This window comes from Augochlora pura, chromosome 7 (genome assembly GCF_028453695.1).
Source record: "Augochlora pura isolate Apur16 chromosome 7, APUR_v2.2.1, whole genome shotgun sequence".
NCBI lineage: Eukaryota > Metazoa > Arthropoda > Insecta > Hymenoptera > Halictidae > Augochlora > Augochlora pura.
In genome coordinates, this window is record NC_135778.1 from 25,461,478 (window position 1) to 25,483,743 (window position 22,266).

Genomic DNA, 22,266 nt, shown 5'->3' on the forward strand with positions numbered 1-22,266 from the left:
CGTTCTCCAAACAGGATACCCAGGACGGTGTGATTCCGCTGGAAAATGAATTGCAAATAATCCGTAGGAATTGTTTCTTGCGTTTATTTAAAGATAAGTTCGCGAAATAAAGGGATTAGAACGAGATGAAGGACTCGGTGGGTGGCAAATATTGCAGACTACCGGAAATTCGTGATTTCATTGACATTTGTAATTGGTTTTTCAGTTTACCGTAGTATATATAGTTTACTGTACGCAGACTGCTGGCACTCGACATCCATATTTGCTTTCGAAAGACCGGAAGCAACCCCGTGGAGGCTGACCACCCTATACCCACCTATAAAAGCAATGTCGTCGATGACAACGTTGACGCTTCATCCAGGTGAAACACGCTGCTATTTTGTTAGGTTGAATCATAAATAACTTTCGGTGCAGCTAGATGAAATGTATGGTTTGTGTCTACCCCCGCTATGAATCACCGGAACTCACTATGTCACTAAATAGATAAAAGTGCAATTGTAGATAAAATAGAAAAGAAACGAAGGAAGATAAATGAAAAACAGACAATTGCTGATAAAAAGCGCAGTTCACGCTCGTCGATAAAAGTTGTACATAATCTCGACGTAATAAGACAATAATATTGTAATAATGATATAATAGTTGCAATATAATAATATAATAATCGCAATAATCTCGAGGCATGGGACAAGCAATGGTTAGCGCCGTTATATGTATAGATAATATATTTCGTGCAGTCTATGAATTTGGTTAAACACATTTGCTCGGGTGTGTATGAAAGGTTTCCTTGTAAATGGACTAAACTTGGTAAATATATCAAACGTTAGGAGTTATGGCACACGAGACATAGCTAATCCGCAGCCACTCTTATACATAGAAATGAAACGCTTCTGAAATCTGTTGTACAATCAGTTCCGTCTGCCACGGTTCCTCACCTCGAAAGTATCCCGTCGAATAAAGTGCTCCGAATCGAACTCGCAAATCATTCCAACGCAATCAACCAAAAAAAAAAAAAAAAGAAAACAGGACGCCTCGTGCACGTATGGATGGACGAACATAGTACATTACGTGAACTTCGACCTCTGTTATTTCTTTCAAGGCTGCTGCTTCGTGCGCGGAGGTAACGAACAATCAGGTTCCGGACGAACAACGCAAGAAAAATGAACGGCCGTCGACGCAAAAACATCACACGATCGATGAATTCAAACCGAGAGTTAACGAACGAGCAAAAACAAATCCGAGAACAACCATAATCTTTCCTCAAAAATCCAAGAAGACACATAACGTTGCTGCGAAAAACATAACGACTATACTCCGACGACACTGTGTGGCACAGCATCGACAAAACAGCAGACCAGAAAGAGCACCACCACAACAACAACAACAACAACAACAACACGAACTCATCCCCGCTGCATAATCATAATACTTAGAAAATACTGGGCATGGTAGTTGGAATAGCTTACACACTATAGTACAGTTAATAATTCGATATACACTTTAACAGGGGGGGGGGGGGTAGGGCACTCTCATTACGTTACAGTATTTAATATAATGAAATATAATATATGTAGCATTACAACGTACAATAACACAATAGTTATCCCTGATACTTAATCCTAAGCTACTCTGATCTCGGTCCTCGGCAAATTGTTCATGCAAACTCGTTCACAAGTCTGGGGGAGTCCAAAACTACCACCTATCGACGGTATTATACAAACGGGCGTAAATGTTTCCTGTATCAACGCAGGTAAACGAATTGTTACTGGCAAACAGAGCTGTTCATTTAGAGCATTTATGCCACGGCGTCTACTACATCTGCTTCAACGACTCACTCTAATCGGCTAGTATAGTTCTCGCGCGACAAGTAGGTACTTTTCACGTTCCCCCTCTCACTGGCCGCCGCTCGCTATTGGCCGAAAACGGCGAGCAGTTGGGCAGCCACTAAGAGCATTCTACCCCAGGATCAAACAAAGATGTTTCGGGACCCTGTATTTATAATAAATGCATCGATCTGTAATCTGGTATGTTGTAAATTGTAATACCTCGTAATTGTATAATCTCCAAGCTCGTAAGGAAATGACAATTTTATATCTTACAATAAAAATACTTTTCCTATGGTTTAAGTTGAAATGCTTATGAAACATCATTCTCGTACATTTTAAAACAATTTTTGGGCAACTTGTCGAAAGGATTTGCACCCAGGGTGATCAATAAAACACATACGAAAATTATCTTAAAAAGTCTGCCAATCCGCGTCTAGTAAAAAACAGGCAGGTACTAGCCAATTAGAGTCTATCATTTCCTAAAAATCGGCCGCATGTAGCAGATGCCGTCTTCAAGTATCCAAGGTTGTTGTTCACGTGAAAAGAAATACATAGAAAAAGTGAGTCAAGTACCAGCACCTCGATGTCAACAATTCAGGAAAGACGGGCCTTCGCCAAAAAATACGAAATATCCAAAAGGTGTTTGCTAACGCGATGGAAAATCATTTCACAGGCTCCTTGAAATCCGGGGGTGTGAAATATTTGAAAACTAAAATCAGTTCCCACATCTCTACCGAATAATCCACGGAATCCATATCAGGTGGATGCATTATGTACAAGGTGCATGCATTGTGTCCGGAAACGTAAAGCAGGTGTAACAGTAGGATGTAATCATGAAAAACGGGGCGACCGATACGAAAAGTTCGACGGCGTGTATAAATTTGAACGCCTCCATTCCCTGGCACCTGTGCCACACGGCCATAAGTAAGAACTCTTCTGAAGAAATGCCGCTGAGGCTCGTTCATCGCGCATGTGTATCCTGAGTTTCGCGAACGAGTTCGGCTAGAGATAATAGATATCTCGAGGAAAATCGAAGGATTCTAAACAGGAACACGACACACTCGACGAGATTACGGTTACTGAAAGCATATTTATCAGGCGCGTTTCGGAGCCGGATAGTGAAAAAATAAGTACGAGATATATACGCATATCTCTGCTGTGACTTTCATTCTACACGAGTGAATATCTATGCTCCTTTTAGGATAGCGTGTGGGCCCTTTAGGAAGAAACGTCTGGTTGCTGTTCTCTGTTCGACCGATCCACGATGATCCAACGGAAAGGATCCGCTTCGTAGAGATCGTATCCTCCGGCGCATCTGGTATTTACCTGATTGTTAGACACATCTCTCTCTCTCTCTCTCTCTTTCTCTCTATTTGTCCGCGTTTCGGGAGGCGGAGGGACATTGGAATGAAAACCTTCAACACGTTTATATACTTCTGAGGCTCAACGATGCAGGTCAGCAGTTCAGGCTCTTGAGGACACGCGGCTGACCTTTCGAACAGGGACCAAGATGGCACCGCGTGATCTTTCACCGCGTCGAGCGTCGAATAACATGTCCTCGAGAACGGTCTGCATTTCGTAAATGCACGTCAAGTAAATGCAAATCGCGCAATTGGTCAACTTTGAGATAAAATATCGCATCATTAAATATAGTGGCGGGCTGACGGACGAATCGCTGCAGGCAGGACGGATTGAATTTTTTCTCTGATGCAATCAATTTTATTTCCATGCAAAATAATAGTCTATCATGTGCACCATTGTCATCAACTGCTGGGAATTTTGGCTAATAGTTTCAGCGCTTTATCACTGCGTGATTTGGTGTTTCAACAATCATTTACGCTCGAATAAAAATGACTAGAAATTAATAGCTCCATTTCACGTAACAATAATGTGTACTTTACACGATAATTTTACGGGAAATGTTTTTATCGTTTACACCATCGACGCCGCTATCTTGAAATTTTGAAAGGTTTTAATCCGTCGGCGATTCTGGCGATTCGACCCCCAGCCCGTCGATAACATGTTTCTCCGTAGAATAATTTCCTCTGAAACGTTTTATAAATCTAATCACCTCGCAACTTCGACCAATTTTGTACAACGAAATGGTCACCGACGGCAGAAACCCCCGTGGTTTAGCATCTCCGAACAATAGCAACGCAGACGAAGTGTTTCCGATTGAGAAAATTAAATGCGAGAATCGTGCGGGTCTCGATAGTTGATAAGTTCACCCTTCGGGGACGGAATTAGTTGTGTAAAATGCAAGCGTGTAAACGTTAGAATCCTTGGTTGCATTTCTTTTAATTCGGTTCGGCAATAGAATGGTATTCTCTCATCGACCGAAGGAAAAAAACGGACGAAACGTGACGCTTTTCTACTCGGCGAAACATTTCGTATGCTTCGAAAAGAACGGAAAAAAACGAAAACAAGAAGATATCGATGTGTTCTAAAAATTAATCTAAATCTATCCGATGTTATTCGTTCGGTACAGAATAATTGAAATCTCTACTGTCGAGAACGTAACATCGCGCCTCGATATGAAAAACGGGGTCCGGCTGAACAGGGATGGAAAAATTTGGAAGATTCGGTGGTCGACCAGTGAAACAAGGACCTCTATTTGGTTCTAGGACCTCTCGCAAGCACTGTACGCGAGACGTTGATTTTCATCGCCGGTCGCGCGACGGATATCCGAAATCTTTGTATCAAATGGTTTGTCCTTGCGTTATGTTTCGATTTCTTATTTGATCCTTAAGTTTTCTTAATTATTAGTAACGATCGGTTTAGCCGCTCACCATCCATGGTAACAAAAGCTCCAAAAGACGAAATCGAAAGTTCTCCGTGTCTTCCTCGCATCGTGTAACAAAAAAAAAAAACGGACGACAACGGAACAACGTTTTTCTCAACCGAAACGTTTCGAAAAACGAACACAATAGCTGCGTGTTTTGCGCGCAAGCGAGTAAAGAAATAGACAAACATCGACGAATCCCTGTTCCGCAGGGTTCGAACATCAATATATCCATTCTCTCTTACACCGAGACAAATACTCCGATTATTTACCAGTCCATTTAACAACGATTCACCAAAAAAAAAAGAAAAAAAAAATAAATAAAACTGCGTTCCCCTCGTTTCCTGTTTCCCATCGTTATCATACCACAAATACTCTCAAGCATCGGCCGTTTAACTCTCTATCCTTAAAAACGATACAAACATCCATCCCCTCTGTTACCAGAGGCGAAATTGTCAAACACAACAAGCGACAGCAGTAAGACTCGAGTCACATTGAACGAAGAACTTCCTTACTGTTAATGGAACACGCTTCCCGCAAAATGGGACGCGCGTTTCTTTCAACAGGGAAACTGCCATTCGACTTTTTTCTTTAATCGATGCTCGAGCGAGGGCTTCGAATTCGTGCTAAGCGGGGTGCCGATGCAGACCTCGCGCTCTTTCTCTGCCGTAATGCGTTCGGACAGTGAATTGAACAAGTACAATACTTGTTGGAATTCGTCGAAAAGCATATATAGAAGAAAGGATTTTACGGCAGAGAAAGTGCGAGAAGCGACGGTTGACGTGGTGTCAGTTCAGTTGACGAGCTCTAGTCTCTAGGATCCAGAGATCCCGGGATCTTTCTGCGACGTGCATGCGAAAGCTCTTCTTCGCACCGAATGCTCCTAAGTATAAAAAGAGAACACAAGTCGCGCAATATTCTCTTCAAGTTTGACTCATAGTCCTGCTCTAGCTGACACAGTCAACTGGATTGAAACTAGTCCGCGCGTCCGAGCACATTTGCTTAGACACTCGAGTCCAAGTGACTCAGTGGTCGTCCCGAATCGCTTTAAATGTCATCCGAAGATCTTGGAAATGCACTGAATACAATTTGGTTCCCATACACTCTTATCTGCTGGTCTCGGCGTCTGAACTGCCAGCAAGAGCCATCTGTGGTTACTGGATCGACCAGCAGTGAAGGTTACGTTTTTGAAAGACACGATCGACCCAGTACGTTCAAGACATTCCAAGGCTACTAATTCTACTACGATCAAGGGACCCACGGGAGAGTCCTTGTGTAAATATTTCCACAGAGGCAAGTTTATTAGTGCATAGATCAATTTCGGAAAGCAATCGAAGCGATCGGAACGATTCCCATCGCCTCCAATTTTTAGTCCTGCCTCGAACGAGCATCGGCCAGGGATTCCCAATGACCCTCTACATAGTCTTTACATGACAGAACACCGTGAAACGTTGTACCTATTATCTTGGTCCACATTGTTAACGCTGAATACGCGCAGCAGCCTGTCGGTGTCCTCGTAGACGGATCTGTTCTGCTGCTGCTGCTGCTTCATCAGCCTTATCAACTTCTTCCTCTTTCTCAGCCTGATGGACCAGCTGGTCTCCTCTTGCACGTTCTTCACGCACGTCGTCGACTCCCCGATCTCCCTCTTCTGGGGGCTCTGGAACGCGTAGTTCACCGGCATCAGCTTCGACGGCTGGGAGAAGGAGTCATAAACGCGGACTGGACGATCCAGCGACGACCTTTTCTTCACGGGGGTCAATAGCAGCGGCTGGTCCTTCAGGGATTTGGACAGGTTGAAGCTCTTAGGGTTCGTCTGCAGCCTGGCGTCGTTCAGGCGGGACAGGACCTTGGTATTGTCCTTGATCGTCGAGGAACTAATGTGGTTGGTCACTCGGTAGTTGCTCATTCCGATATTCGGGACCAGGATGTTGTTCGCTTTCGCGATCTTCTGCTTCATATTGTTGTTCGTGCTGTTGGCATTGTTGTTGTTGTTGATGGTGTTGTTGTTACTGGTGACTATATTCGTCACGTGATGGCACTGCTCTGCACACTGCAGACAGTCGTAGTACTTCTCGACAACGTATCGACGAGGTTGTTGTCACACCTCTTGCAAGTACTTTAATGGGCAGAGGGTCTCCCTGTACAAGACCTCGCCCTCCTTTCCTGTGTGATCCGCCGAGCGGACGTCCGCAGCGCATCGCACCATAGCCACGCCGTCTACCTCTTCGCCAACCTGGATAACGATCTGCAAATGGAAAATTCGGTGAACAGTTGCCCCATAATGATTCGTGAATTGGTCATTGCCTACTTGCTTCCTGACTGTTTGCCAAGGATTTCGAAAAGAACAGTGCGTATTTGAATAATCCTTGGAAGGATTAAGTCTACTCTAAGCACCTTAACACTTTAACGACCGCGCGTCTACGCGATCAAACGTCGCCAGGGGCCGGCAGTATTTTTGAAGAATTCATTTTAAAGAACTTTATTAAATTCACGAAAAAGTTAACATAAAACAAAAAACAACAAAAGTTAATCAAAAATTAAAAATAGGCGATAATTACCTATAATCAAAGACGTGACAATGAAATATGAAGCCAATAGCAATATCCACACTTGTTTACATTCATAAATTATCACACAAAGAGTGTGGTACTGGTCAACAACCTTCGGCGTCAGCATCACACACATGTTGTGTGAGCGGTCGGTAACGGTTGTTCCGGCTATCACACACATGCTGTGTGAGCGGTTGTTAAAGTGTTAACTTGGTTCTTTAAAGAAGTAGACTTGTGCGAAGCGTTTAAACAAGTAATGATATTTGGCAATTTTTTCATAACATAAAACCTTGATGGAATATATTGCCACTTGGCACACATGTTCTTTAATATTTCAAGATACTTTTAATGAGTTTTATTTTTTGTTCTAAATCAAAGGGACAAAGTTCTAGACTGTACGCCAGTCACGAGAAGATAATATGTACTATTTCGTTAAAAATCGAAAAAACGTAAGGGAAAAAACATTTTACATCGTGAAATGTTGAAGAACATATATGTCAAGTGGCAAGATCTTGTATATATGCCAATTTCGTCAAGATCTTGTGTTATAAAAAAAATTGTCAAATATCAGCTTTCGTTCGAACGCTTCGCGCGAGCTTTTTCTTTTAAAAGGGTGGAGGAAAATTGAACATGTCAAACAATACTAACAACTGCAAAAAGGGAAGTTAGGGGATGATAATAATGGAGGAATTCAAAAGAGAAGGACTAATTTCGAAGCGAAGAAATTAATGTCGAGTAGAAATTGTTAAGAAAAAAAATAAACGTATACCCTAAGGTAATATGTATTTGAGGGAGGCTGATGAAACGTTGAGAATATATAAAAGATGAAGAATAAGGTTGAATCTGATCAGAGAGATGTTATGTTCTTTGGCTAGGCTGTAAAAATGATTAATACCTGATCACGCAATAGTGTGATCTGATCGGTAAGCTGTAGATTACGCGTGACTTGGAGAGTCTTCTGGCCAGACTCCACTCTCATGACGTAGGCACTTGGGAAGTAACCGACTCGTCCGCCCAAGCACTTGCCTTTCCACCAATCCTTTTCTGATTTGTCGATCACTGTTATTTTATAACCAGCCCTACAAAAATATCGCAATAATACCGGTATTAGCAGAATTAATGGCCGACGCAGCACAAAACAATATACAAGGTGTCCAAAAGTTTCACTCGCGATCGCGAAACAAGCGATTTCTGCGGTCATCCGAAGCAACTTTTTTCCATACAAAAATTTTCTACGAAGCATCGTTAACGATTTATTAACGAAAAACAGGCACGATCGCTTCGCGCCACCCGATCACGCCTCTCATTGGTCGTTGCTCTACGTTAAAAACTCGCAAACAAAGCCGTAGATTACACATTATCGTTGAAAGAAAAATTGCTTCAAACGATCTCAGGAATCCCCTATTTCTGGATTGTTGGATATTTTTTAGACACTCTGTACGTACAATCAAATTTAAGAACTAAAGAAGAGAAGGAGGGAGAACGGTCGGAGCTCCGGGATGGTGTTAGATAAAAAAAAAAGAACAACGGGAGCGTCGGCTTTCGGGGAGATGCGAGTCGCGCGGTTGGGTTTCCATAGAGCATAGAGGAGGCCTGTTCGATGATTACTTTAAATCCAATTCGTCCCGGTGACGCGCGTCGAAGTTGTAGAGGGCTACGTAGAGGTTGTTGGGTGGCAGGACACGTTTCCCCGGCGGATTCATGTGATTCTGATTGTTAGTATGCGGCGACGGGCACGGCGAAGTGCTGGCTGAGGAATAGGATTTCTCGTTCTCGTCCGGTAATTCCATGCTCGACATTCTGACGGTCCCCCTTATGTGCTTGTGAACCGTGTGCCCTTGGCCCGGGCTGCATGGCGCTGCAAGATTTATGCAACATTTATTCACGATTCCGGCGGAATCGCGTCGGAGGCACGGCAATGCATACTTACACAATCTGTTGATGCTACCGCTGTCGGAGTGTCGAGGCGGCGTGGACTCCCTCTGTCCGCCGGGATAGTAATCCCTCGAGCGGTGCCGAACGTGAGCGGTACCCTCCGGCGAATCCAAGCTGAAGCTCTTCATTCGCAGGTTGAGCCTCTCTCGTCTACGTTGCGGGCTATGCGGCGCTTCATGTGCCATAATTATCGAGGATACAAAGTTAGCGTTTGAGATTCGGTCGGGTGCTCGACGTTGACGCCATTTTCGGCAAGGCCAGTTTCTTGTGTTAATCAGCGAAGAGGCACAAAGAAAGGTGGAAAGAGAGAGAGAGAGAGACAGAGAGAGAGAGAGAGAGAGAGAGAGAGAGAGTACGAGTGAGAGAGTTCGTCAAGCAAAGTCGGAGGACCATCAGCGGAAACGCAAAACCAACGGTTACTCGTAGCGGCAGCGTCTCGAGTCGTAGATTCGCGGAGGGGTGAGCGATTCACGAGAGTCGTTAGAACAGAAACGAAGGTAGAAAGAAGAAAAAAAAATGGAAGCTTGCTTGTTAGTAAGTGCTTCAGACAAAGCAAACGAGACACGTTGTGCGCAAAGTCGTCAGCACAAAAGTAGAGTAATACAGAGTTCCGTTTCTAGTAGAAAGAGAAAGAGACAGTGAATATATATATATATATATATATATATATATAGAGAGAGAGAGAGAGAGAGAGAGAAAGAACACAAGACGAATCCGTCGATGCTCTTCTCGGTTATTCGATCGATTCGTTTACGACGAAATCATCGGCTTGTTGGCGTCAACGTCGAGGGCTGGGCGAAACACGTACCACGAAACAAAGGACACCATATAGACACGGTCAACACCATGAATGCACACAGAAACGTTTCATTTGTTTTTTCTTTTCTTTTTTTTTTCAAGCGACAAATTCGATCAATGCCGGGATATTCACAGAGAGGAAAATAGAATTTGCAAAAAACATATTGTTGTACTCCTTTTTTTTTGCAGAGCAAAGAACTAAATATATATATATATATGTATATACACGTATAGGTACGCATTATGTATACATTGCATATATGTACAGAGAGAAAAATGGGACACGACTCGCGCGAAGAAGTGACAGCAGGGGTTTTGGCAGAAGATATACGATATATTTTATTTACAATATTTACACGGGGATCTCTGTGATGCTTTCAGGTCGTTTTGTTCCCTTCTCTTCGGCGGGATATCGTACGGTTTTGATCTGTGGGACTCGCGTTACAAAACACCGACTGACTGGCTTCCACGATAGTTTGTTCTCCTTCCCCTGCGCGTGAACACACCCCCTTCTAGGCACCGTCCGAGATATCTCCCGGCGAATTCTACGCCGCGTTTGGCGACCGACGGAAATCGAAACGCGTTCCGTTTCGTTTTTTCATTTTTTTTTCTTTCTCGACGAGGAGGACGAAGAAGAAGTGAGACAAATCGTTTATTTCAGCCACCGGCTGGAGCGACGTACGTGTTACAAAGATGAGCGATCGTGCGTAAAAGAAAGATAGTCGAGCGAGTTACGGCTTCTTTTTTTTTTGCTTTTCTTGGTTCTCCGTTTTATCGCTCAGTTCGCTTCTCGTACGATCAACGTGGACGGATTCGCACGGTTCCGTCGTCAATTAGGTTCTCCAAGATCGACAAACAATCCCAAATTTGACAAAACACCGGAGAGCGAGCAATCCGGTTGTGAAAGGAACTATGCGGTGAAATCGAGCATCTCTGATCGTTCATGGAACACGCTGAAATAATCCGTATGCAAATGAAATAAACCGTTCCCGGGCTCGCCGTTCTTTTTTATCAATCGCGAGATTACAGTGACCGCCAGTTCGCCGTTTCTTTCCCGTATGCGTTACAATTTGCGTTCACAGATTACTCGTTACTGTTGTAAATATATTTGGGGCATCCTTACCTTTTTGGCATAGTCTTTTTTGAAACAACCTGTACGTAATAACTAAAAGTCCTGCAAATAATTTCACCGCTTTAGGAACTTTGGGAACTATTTATTCAGTGTACGTTTACGTGTCTGTGTGTGCGTGTAATTGTGCGTGTGTGTACGTGCGTTCTTTTTTGTTCGTTTTGTAGGTTGGTCATGCTGAATTGAAGAATTGCCAGCGGACCGATCGAGAAAAGGCTCATCGCCGGTGGTTCTGTATTCTATAATTCAGCAATTCCAAATCGTTTTGAAGTCGACTAGCTTTCAACGATTGGGGTCGTCCCGGCAAGGAAGATACAAGCGCGGCTGGAACTTTCTCGACCCGGCTGATACAAAGCTTGTTTTTTTTTAACAGCGACTACGTATATACATGGAAAATAAACTAGCGCCTCCACATGGTCTACGTGTTACGGTTTCGTAGCGTACGTTAAATGTGATAACGTGACAATGTTCGAACCGTGTTTCTTCGCTAATCGAATCGAACAATTCGATGGATTTTCCGCGGTGTTTCTCGTTACGTAACGAGACATTCTTGGCATCACAGTAGAACAATCTCGGCAACTCCACCTATTATTCTTTAGAAATTCCATCGACGCTATCCAGGATAACGTGAACACGTTCGGACGAGATCCGTTCGTCTGTTTTCGTTGCGTCAGACTCGATTGTGATTTCAGTTCGACACGGGTCCAGCAATTCCATGCTGTAGGGAATAATGCTTGTGCACTCTGGAAAAGAAAATGTCTCCCGCAGCAATAGTAATTCCACTGAACTTCAATAATCGCGATTTCAAGTTAGCCTCGAGTGACTCCATGGTTTTTAAGCGCAACGATTGATCAATTACTGAGCCGATGAGCATCAGAAACAACGATACTCTTTAATGACGATACGAAACACAATCGTCATAGAATTGCAACATGCCCGCAATTTCGTCGCGTTTCTTAGCAAAGTAGTTAATCGATTACCAGACTAATCAGTATCACGAACAATAACGATTTTCTTTACGAATATCGCGCAATTTCGTTATGGTGTACCAGCAATTCTGCGTTTTCCGAGCGCAATGTCTAATAAATAAATTACTAAACCGATCGAAAATGATAACGATTCTATTTGCGGATAACATTCGATTCCATCATCGTGGTGCACAAGCAATTCCACCCAAGGAAAAGTAGAGCGGGAGTCGCTCGATTTCGTCGGTATCGACGATCGCGAATGCGAATATCTTCGAATCTCGAGGTACGCGGGCAGCAAGGAATTGCGCGGGCACGCGACTCCACTTGACGGGTCATCGTTTCCTGTTGCCGGCGCGATAATGAAGCTCCGGCAGCCTCTGGGATGAGGCCGATGGAGTCTCCTGGGTCATCAACACCAGCGGCTGCCCGAACGGCCTGGTTCCGGACATCGATCCGCCGCTGCCTCTTCCTGCTCAATGGAATTGCAACGGTTCCACGGTGACTCTGGTGCGTGGCGGTAACTATCGCGAAGCTCGATAGCCGGCTTTCTCTCTCCCGACCCGCGAAGCGCACGAGTTAGGGCCGCTCGGCGTTTGTTACGTGTGGCTATTGTTATTGTTAGTTGGCGCAATTCCATCCCGGTGCTTATAAAATGAGAGACTGATTTATACGAGTCGGCCTTCCTGTAGGCCTCTTCTCCCGACTCTTATGATCGCTGCTGTTAGACGCCGTTCATACCTCGGCTCGTCTGTTTATCCTTTTCGTCCGTCGTATTCGGTCTTTGGAGTTGCTTGGAATTGATTCGAATGTTTCGATGAATTCTTGTTAGTCTTTGATGCTTGGGAGTTGCTCGTTTGTGATGTCTGAGAGACGCAGGGGCTCGGCAGCGTCGGGTGACGATTCGTTAAAATATAATCGATATAAATAAATCTCGTTAACAAATAAAGAACTGTTCGTCAACGTTACACGACTCCTTGTGAAAAACTGAATGGAATATGTGTAGCACGTACCGCGACTGCGGAGTTTCGTTCTCGAATGAATTGGGTTCGAAAAATAGCGCGAGCATTCCCGCAATGGCGGCGCTGTTGTCCGCCATATTTGTAAGGGGATTGTTATCTTTAGTTAGGTTTTTTTCAAGCACGGTGGTTCGTATAGAAAAATTGTGTCAACGTTTCCGATTTAGTTTTTCGCAGGGAAAATCGATTTGGTCGACGAACTCGAAACTGAAAGGTCGGCTTTTGAACCGCTGCGTTTTACCCGTCGCTGCCCGAGAGGACAGAAAGCATACGCGCGACGAGATTCGCGGAAAAGTGGGAAAACGTTTTCTCTCTTCGAGTGTGCCGCCACAATAGCGGACACCGGATTGTCGATTTTTAATCGTGGGTCATTGAGGGCTCGAGGCCCTCGAGCGAGCTCTTAAAGTCACCTCGGAAAGAGGCTTTACGATGAGATCCCTCTGGAGATTGTCGCCGCGCGCGCGACACCTCCGCTTTTCATCTTTAGCCGTCGAGCACAAGCGGCAACGTTTCGCGCGCAGCCTCAACTATTCCGAGACTATTTCACCCGGAACGGTAAGAAAATTTGGAAAAATTTCGTATTCTCCGCGTGTGCTGGTCAAGCGGTCAGGGAAGAGAATCAACACCCTCGTCAATGCTTTCGACTTTTCTTTCCTTCGTGAACGGGTACACAGTCGTGATGAGGACGAGAGATGACGACGAGAAACTCTTGGATCCCTCGTGGATCACCGTCGATCTATATCATCTTGTTTTTTGTTTTCGGTCAGATTCGTTTCCCAGGCGTTTTGCGACAGTAGACAAATTAACGATGGCGCGGGTAAAGGGGAAGAATGAAGATGAAGCAGGAGAAGATCAGAGATACGATAGAAGAAAAAGAACAAAAACGAGAGAGAGCGAGAGAGAGAGAGAGAGAGAGAGAGTGAGTGAGTGAGTGAGTGAGAATTACGAGTCATGTCCCTGAAGAAGACAAGTATTCTTTCTTCTGATTAAAAAAAAATAAAAGAAAGAGAACAGGGTCACGAGAGATCTTGAAGCAGAAAAAATAGTGACATCTTCCGTTGCATTATCAATGGGGCCTGTTTCTGAGTGCATTCGGTGATTTCCTCGGGTTTTCACCGACATATAAAAACTCTCCAAGATAAACGCGACCCGAGGCTTTCGGCGCAATAAATCTGAATTTAAACAATGTTTCTCAATTACTTGACTCGTTGCTCTCAATTATTCGAACAGCCAAATAGAAATACAGCTATCTCAGATTTAGCGTTAAACCGAATTCCGTGCTGCAGTTATTCTTTAGTAAAATCTTGCTGTACTATCATTGAACGCTTTTATTTTATTACGTTCTAACAAAGTGAGCTTGAATATTCTGTATTTAACAATACGTGAACTAGGGTAGATTTTCCAATTATTGTGTCCGCCCCAATTTATCCAGATTAAAAACATATAAAGGAAAGTGTTACGTATAAATTCGCGATCTATATTTATTTATTACGTTTACCCATCGAAATGATAGATACAGAGAAAGCGTCAATTTATGTATAAAACTCTCCTTTTTCTGTAAGTTTTTAATTCGGGAGAAGGAGAATTGAAGCAGCCACGATAACTGGTACATTTAGACTATGACACTGTGCAGAAGAAAGTAGTTTTATTCGCTGCTGTAGATTCTCAAGACAGAATCCAATTCCAAAATGGCTTCAGCAGAGTTTGCTTCGTTCTCGACGGCGAACTGTTTTCGAACTAAAGCGTTTGGTATCGGGGCTTCTATAAATCCGATCTATATTGGATTCTTGATCGCGCCAAGAACACGTTACCGTTTCTACGATCTATTCACCGAACTTCGTCAATTAAACTAAGCTGCAACTGCCATTAGTGTTCTATATAACTGTTGCTTCCATATTAACGCACACAATAATATCGTCCCTTCCGTGCGGCAATCAAATCCGTGTCTTGCACGGTGTGCTCGGGAGCACCTGAAGCCGCCGCGAGCAACTTAAATCTACGGGAACTGTCGTAAATTAGGTTTGCGCTGCAACAAACTTGGAGCATCTGCGCAATTTACAGTTTTGAAGAATTTTCATATAACTTGAGACGGTTTCCAGGTAATTTACAGTGCTTAAAACACGTAAACTGATTCCGGTAGAACGCAGACTATAATTTCTTTCACAGAATACATTTAATGATCTTCTTCGAAGTTACAATCGCCGATAAAAGTTGAGCACAGAATACAAATCTGTGTCGTGTCAATGAAAATGTTAATTTCACTTTCTTACAAATTCTTATTTTTACCCTACTTTTATATCTTCGATTTTTATTCTTAGATTACTTAATTTTTTGTTTCGTGATATTATCCTATTTTTGTATTTTATATTTTTATCTTATTTATGCAACTTTTATCCGTCTGTTTCAATTTTATTTAAGAAAATGTTTCCTTGATACGTCGTACGCACTAAATGAAATAATAATATATAATGAAATAATATACATATATACTTTTCATTTAATAAGAGGTGTATTTAGCAATGTATAATCATGGAATGCAAACTTTACTCTACGATGTTAACTATGCATTTCATCTTTACTGACCCGACAACATGTTCTAGTCAAACATGAACGACATGTAAAGTTTCTGAACTTTAGTCGGCGAGTGTACGCTTTTGCAACAGTGATCTACTAAATTAATTGTCTCACAGAGGGATCAATATTGCAAGATAAATATTCCAAAATGCAACCGCTGTAATATGTATGCAATACCAAACTTCAAACTTTGAGTATTCATATTTAAGTAAGTAAATGATTTATCCTAGGTCGAAACTTGAGAATCTACAGAATATACAGGATCTCCCAAAATTCGCTCTAAATGACTGAGAGGTCCCTGAGATCATTTCAAGCAACTTTTTCTTTCACAACAATTTTCTCCAAGGCGTCGTTCACGAGTTATTAACAAAAAAACAGCGAAGAATGAGCGGTGAGATTCAATTGACGTAAGACAGCCGAACCAATATGCGGAACTAGGGTTCGTGGTTGGCCCGGTAGCCTCGCATCAACCGAGCTCGCCTTTCATTGGCCACTGTTTTTCGCTAATAACTCGTAAACGAAGCTGCGGATTGCATTCACGATAAGGAAAACGTTACTTCAATTAACCTGAACAATCCCAGATTTCCAATTTCGAGCGACTTTTGGTACACCCTGTATATCGCTGCAAGACCACGTCAGATTTCTTGTGCACAGAGTGACACGCTCGGACAGCTCTCCAAGCGGCGAGTCGAAGGGAACACATTCTATACTAATTATCCCAGAATTCGTGGGCAGTTCTGCTTCAAGGTCAAAAGGATTTGGTGCTGTGCCTTACCAGAGGTGGACGAGGAACAGGGGTGGGAGGAGGCCCTCGCTGACGAAGGTGCTGCACCGGAGGGAGGATGATCTGCTGTGGGAGGCGTAGGTGGTGAGTTTGTCGAGTTTCCACGGATCTCGCCTGCCTGCTTCAGCACCTGGTATATGGCGTCCACGTCTGGCCACATGGGATAAAGTGACAGCGATGGAAAAGCATAGACATCACAGGAAGTGCTTTCCTGTTGTTTCTTAATTGTTTCTTTTAGAGTTCTCGGCTTTCGGTTTCAGTCTGTTTTGTCGCTAGAGAGGGTCCCTTGGATAGCAAGTGTCTTTGTCTTGGTTGTTTCCTTTGCAGGTCGAACAACCTTTTCTTCTAGTTACATTCCTCTCGGGCCTCTTCTCAGAGATTGGGCGAGGTATTGTTTGAACGGCGGAGACTAGTTTCTTTGTTTTAGGAAGCGGGAGAAAACACGGGGGAATCGTGATCAATGACTAATGAATGAGGGTAGCGTTACAGTTTTCTTTACGGCTAGCAGCGAAGAAGTACTCTCAGCCCTTTGACGAAGATTTACAAATGCGGATCGTATGTAAACTACAACTTGTCCTCGTCGATGCCAACAAACAGAAATACTTTTCTATCTTTAAGAGTTTTAGTACATTCGAAATAATATATACAGGTGCTTCTAAATTCATTTAGTGATCACATTACTTTAAATTTCACCTAGCCATTTTATTACAAATTGTACTAAAAAGTTAAACAATTCTCTTAGAAATTTCTTCTACAAATTTTATTACAAATTCTATTACAGATTCATAAATTAAAGACATTTATATTCATTTTCTCGATATTTTTCATTGATTGAAAGAAACCCAATAGTATCTCTCAATGGATCGAACCATTTTCCTGTTTTGCATTCGATCAACTTGTTTCCGTCATAGATGCATAAAATCCGCAGTCTAATTACAAGTGATTACTGTTAATCCCTTGGTTAATGCGACGCCGACAATTCGGATTTGATTTTCCGTTGCAGGCGGCGGGGATGCTAATCAGAAGACACTTGGTGTTCAAAGGACCAGTCTCGAATTAATTTTCACTGGCGTCTCGTCAAGGTCGTTTGTTCAAGGTCACCGTGGTTCCGTCGCACGAGGACGGCTTCGAACATACACGCGGCAAGACGCGGGGAGAAATTTCTTCGCGCGCGGAGAGAGCACATGGTGAACAGGACGAGTAACAAAATTGCTATCGATCGTCCGTTGAGGGTAGGCAAACTCTGACGTCAATTGAAGTAAATCATGTTGAAAGGATTAAGAGCATATAACATGCCACCGCGTGATTCAGGCGGATGAGGACCTTCGAATAAATTTCGACGCGGATAACTCAACCACCACCACCCTCGTACGAGTTATTCATTTAACGGTTCACCATGACCCAAGTCATTAAGCTAGCTCCACGACTTCTGTTAACTGAGCAAACGTTTCGATTCGTGGAAAGCCTCGAACGTACAAATAAAATAAGAATGTTATACATGAGATCTCTTCATATAATACTCAGACTTCAATTATTGTTCTAGTATAATTTTTGTAGTGGTATAATATTAAAGAAATAAGATCTCAAGAGCTAATCACGGAAATCATCCTCTAATTTGTGATCGTTGTTCACGCTAATGCAATAGTTCTGGCAGGTCCGAGCTTAGTACATGAAAATAATAAATGTAAGATCTCCTTAAATAGTATAATAAATAATATTCCATTAATATATTAATATAATTTTTGTAGTAGTATAATATTGAAGAAATAAAATTTCAAGAGATAAGTCTGTCCCATTTTGTAATTACAATTCTTACTAATTCAACGATACTGACAGAAACGGTCTACTTTAAATTTCCTCAAAATTTCAATGGATAAGAATACTACATACAAGCAACAAATGTACGATTTATATTTAATAGAAGAAACAATTTTTCTGAAAGAAAGCGTATATAAAAATGGACTAAAAAAAAAAAGATGATGAGACTGAGTTGCGAATGGACTGCTGATCTTTAACTATTGTAATTATTATTATATACATATATATGTACAAAGGGTCTGCCGACAATGTCTTAATTATTCGCGCGACAATACCAACGAAACCGAGAGCTCGTCGAAATTTCTTGAAATAGATCTCCTCCGGACAGGATTTAACTCCGAACGACCACGATTATCTCCAGTGACCTTGAACAAGTACCACACGGCCACCGACCGTAAAATAATAGTCGTCGAGTTCACACGTGGCAGAGAGAAAGACCTTTCCCTTTCCTGCAGCCTCTTCCATTCATGTTTACGACCACGAGAAATCGGAACCGGTCCCGATCGACTATTCCGGTGCGGATTATTTTCGTTAATTCGTCGACAGGCTTGTGTGGCTAGGGGCAGATTGTAATCTCCGATCGACTTTCTCGTGCCTTATCGAGAGAAAGAGAGAGAGAGATAGTAGAAAGAGAAAGAGAGAAAGTGAGAGAGTGAGAGGGATTGTGAGACGATTGATGCGGTGATATTGTGGGGGTTGGGGTGGGTTCAGAGTCAAAAAGCCGGCCGTTATACATGACGATGCGAATAGAAACGAGGAGCGGAACTTCGTGCAAAGTTGTTCCTTCGGAGTCACTTCGTTTTCGTTTCTTCGATGTCGGAGGATCGATCCGGTGCTCTCTACAACTGCTCCTCGACTTGCTGGATATCTCGTTAAACATTATTCATGTCGAACCTAGACGTTCCTAAGAAAAATGCTTGACTGTAAAGATGGATCTCCGAGTGTGTTAATTGTACACTAACGAGGCAACTTCTTTGAAACTTGGATTTTTAACTATAGTGACATTTACGGTTTCTCGAGGTGAACGGTTTAACCCTTTGCGGACGGCGGCGCTCGACGGGCGAGCGTCGCTGTGGACGACGGGTATTGGAGCGCGCAGTATATTGGGCGGATATATCCGCCATCCGTCCGCAACGGTAAAAACGCTTAGGCGGATATATTCGACAGCCTTCCGCTAAGGGTTAATGTGTTTCTTTAACACGTTCACACCAGGGCGAAAATCTACGTCTTTTCGCGTGAGGCGGGACTGTCTTATCACCTTACGCTTCGTGGGGCGGGGCAACATTGTTGCGAGTTCTAATTTTCTGAAAACAAGTGACCCATCGGTTGGTCACGCCGCCGTGAACGTGTTAATATTGTATTCTCAATATATGCCACTTTTTATAATTATTTGTCTAACGTGACTTATTTTTCGTAATTGTTTCTCTCAAGTGTTCTATATTCTATAACGATTTTATTAACGTCTTTAACGTTACATAATTATTTCCCTCATATGTCTCATTTCTCGTAATTATTTTTCCAACGCGCCTTAGCATTCGTTATTATAGAATATAATAGAATTATTATTACAGAATTATATTATAAAATAATATGAATATCAATATTCATATTATTTTCATATTAATTATTATTTTGAATAATTATTTCTCTTCCCTAATGTGACTTTTTGTTTTTTTTAATCATTCTCGTAATATGTTTTACTCTCACTTTTATCCCCACTGTTTTACTTTTCATAACCATTTTCTTAAAGGGGTGTTTCTAAAGGGGTTACTTTTTTTACATAATTTTGTAATACGTTTATATTACCTGTTATAATTATTTTTCATTTTTGCTTCATCTGAATAATTGTTTTATATTTGTCTTACTTTTTAAGATATATGGTAATAGAAGGTAGCAGATGTGAGGAGTGGTTTGGTATTCTAAAAATGACAAACTGCACAGAGAAAAATTGTCTTGCTGTCAGACGTGTCCTGCTACTATAAATTATCTCACAAGAGATTAATTACTGTTATCCTAACAATGTTATTTATTCGTAGACCTTGGTTTCTGTTTTTACCAAAATTTTAAACTTTAAGAAAAGCTATTGTATACTAAAACTGTGAATTTACAAGATTCAACAGAAAACTGCCATTGTTAGTGCACAAAGAGCATACAACGGGAATAAAAGATTTTTACTTAACCTCCTTGATTCTAGATCATTGTATGAAAATGATTCACCCCAAAAGAAATATAAAAGAAATATAAACATATAAAACTTAAATGTAGCTTACTGGGTAGTGAAGCCAGTTATTATGGGGTGACCAATTGCTATATTTGCTTCTGGACACTTCATATTTATCAAATATCTTTATATATATAATTATAAATACTACATTTTCTTATTAATTCAGTATAATTATTTTTAAAAAAACTTCTCTGAACTTTCGAATAAACTTTTTAAAATTCTCTAATTTTATTTACTTTAGATTAGCCTCTTTTAAAATATTTTTGTTTCCTTCATTTTTAAGTAAACTCTCTTTTAACATTCTTTTATTTTGTTATTTATATATAAAAGAATTTAGTGTGTCTTATTCGATAAATATAAAGTTACCTATAAAAACAAACCAAAGGCACAGCAATTGGTCACGCCACAGTAACCGACTCCACTACCCTACGATGAAATGACGAGTCAAGCATTTTCTCAACATACTCTGTTTTAGTATAGTACGTTCTTTGTAGCGAAAGCTTAGAAGAAAATTATTGCCTTAGAGAGTGAGAGCACCATCGATCCTCGACGACTGGACAGAAAAAGATATATAGAGAGATAGAAAGAAAGATAGAGAATGAGAGAGAGAGAGAGAGAGAGAGAGAGAGAGAGAGAGAGAAAGAAAAGTTCTCTTGCCTGGTAAGGCAAGAAGACTAGAGACTCTTCCCAAGGGTTCGAGACTAGGTTCATACTTACTGTGTTCTGCGGCCGGAGTGTCGTCGACCTGAGCCTGCGTCTTCTGTCTCCGAAGGAGAGGTATGCCGCCGCTCTTTTTCGACGCCAAGCTCGGGCACATGGTCGGTTGGACCAGATGAATGCAATCGGTGTGCGCGTTCGCCTTGCATCCGCGACACCTGACGCCTTGGCGGCTGTGGCCGCGCAACACCTGGCCGCAGGCGTCGCAGGGGGTGATCTTTCGGTAAGTGTACTCGCGCCATATGTGCCCGCCCTCCGATTCAAGGCTTTTCCTATAAGTAAAGTCAGTCTGTGAATTTTCCGAGATTTTGTTCCTCATTTTCACCCGTTCCGGGAAATCGTTCCCTGAAAAATAGGGGTAAAGATGTAACTGTTATCTTGTTAATACGGGGAAGACGAGTAGGAATAAGTAGACCTGGGTCTTTGTGTACTTATGGTATTTACAGGTTTTTTAAATTCGAGGAAAAGGGTAATGGAGCCGGTTACTGTGGGGTGACCAATTACCTTTGGTTTATTCTTTCGTTTAATTAACCTTATATTTATCGAATAAAACCTTAAATTAATCTGTTTTCTTTCCAATTTGTTTATTTTTATTTGAAGATGTTTTATTCGATAAATGTGTGGCTAATTATTCCTGATAATAAACTAAAGGCACAATAATTGGTCATTCCAATAATATAGCAATTCTGACAACAAAAACAAAGTGAAATATCAAAATAATACATAAAGATGTTTAACCATTAGTTCTTGTTAATGCAATAATTTGAACAGAAGTAAACTCCTACAAATTCTTTTACAAACTAAAATAATACATATAGTAATTGTAAGATCTCTCTAGATAGTACTCAGTCTTCAATTATTGTTTTAACATAATTTTGATAGTAATATAATATTGACTATATATAATAGTTAACTATATATTACTATAATAGTAACTATAATGTATGTAAATACGATAATACTGACAAAAACAATATACATCAAATTCTCTTAAATATTTAACAGACAAGAATACTACACAAAAACAATGATTGCGGAATCTTCTTTCAATTATTGTTTCATTATGATTTCAACCTTAATCGAAGAAATAATTTATCTGTAAGAAAGTACAACTTGGCTAATTTCAACATTATCAAATATTTAAAA

General features: G+C 41.6%; 2 protein-coding genes across 3 annotated transcripts in view; both read right to left on the reverse strand.

The window, feature by feature from the left end:
• Positions 1 to 1,954: 1,954 nt before the first annotated feature.
• Positions 1,955 to 6,691, reverse strand: LOC144472177 (uncharacterized). Its single transcript, XM_078184972.1, has one exon. The coding sequence runs from the start codon at positions 6,563 to 6,565 to the stop codon at positions 6,032 to 6,034; it is 534 nt and encodes a 177-aa protein (XP_078041098.1). The 5' UTR covers positions 6,566 to 6,691; the 3' UTR covers positions 1,955 to 6,031.
• Positions 6,587 to 22,266, reverse strand: part of Stacl (SH3 and cysteine-rich domain-containing protein) — a 120,727-nt gene continuing 105,047 nt past the window's right edge. For both annotated transcript variants that reach the window (XM_078184969.1, XM_078184968.1), the window contains 6 exons: positions 21,121 to 21,392; positions 16,353 to 16,511; positions 9,088 to 9,264; positions 8,766 to 9,015; positions 8,053 to 8,236; positions 6,587 to 6,853 (listed from right to left, as the gene is read on the reverse strand). In XM_078184969.1, the coding sequence (XP_078041095.1) occupies positions 6,707 to 6,853; positions 8,053 to 8,236; positions 8,766 to 9,015; positions 9,088 to 9,264; positions 16,353 to 16,511; positions 21,121 to 21,392 (1,189 nt within the window). In that variant the 3' untranslated portion in view covers positions 6,587 to 6,706. The remainder of the gene's footprint in view (positions 6,854 to 8,052; positions 8,237 to 8,765; positions 9,016 to 9,087; positions 9,265 to 16,352; positions 16,512 to 21,120; positions 21,393 to 22,266) is intronic.

Coding starts and splice junctions, on each gene's coding strand:
- LOC144472177 (XM_078184972.1), bottom strand. CDS start 6,565: ATGAAGCAGAAGATCGCGAAAGCGAACAACATCCTGGTCCCGAATATC.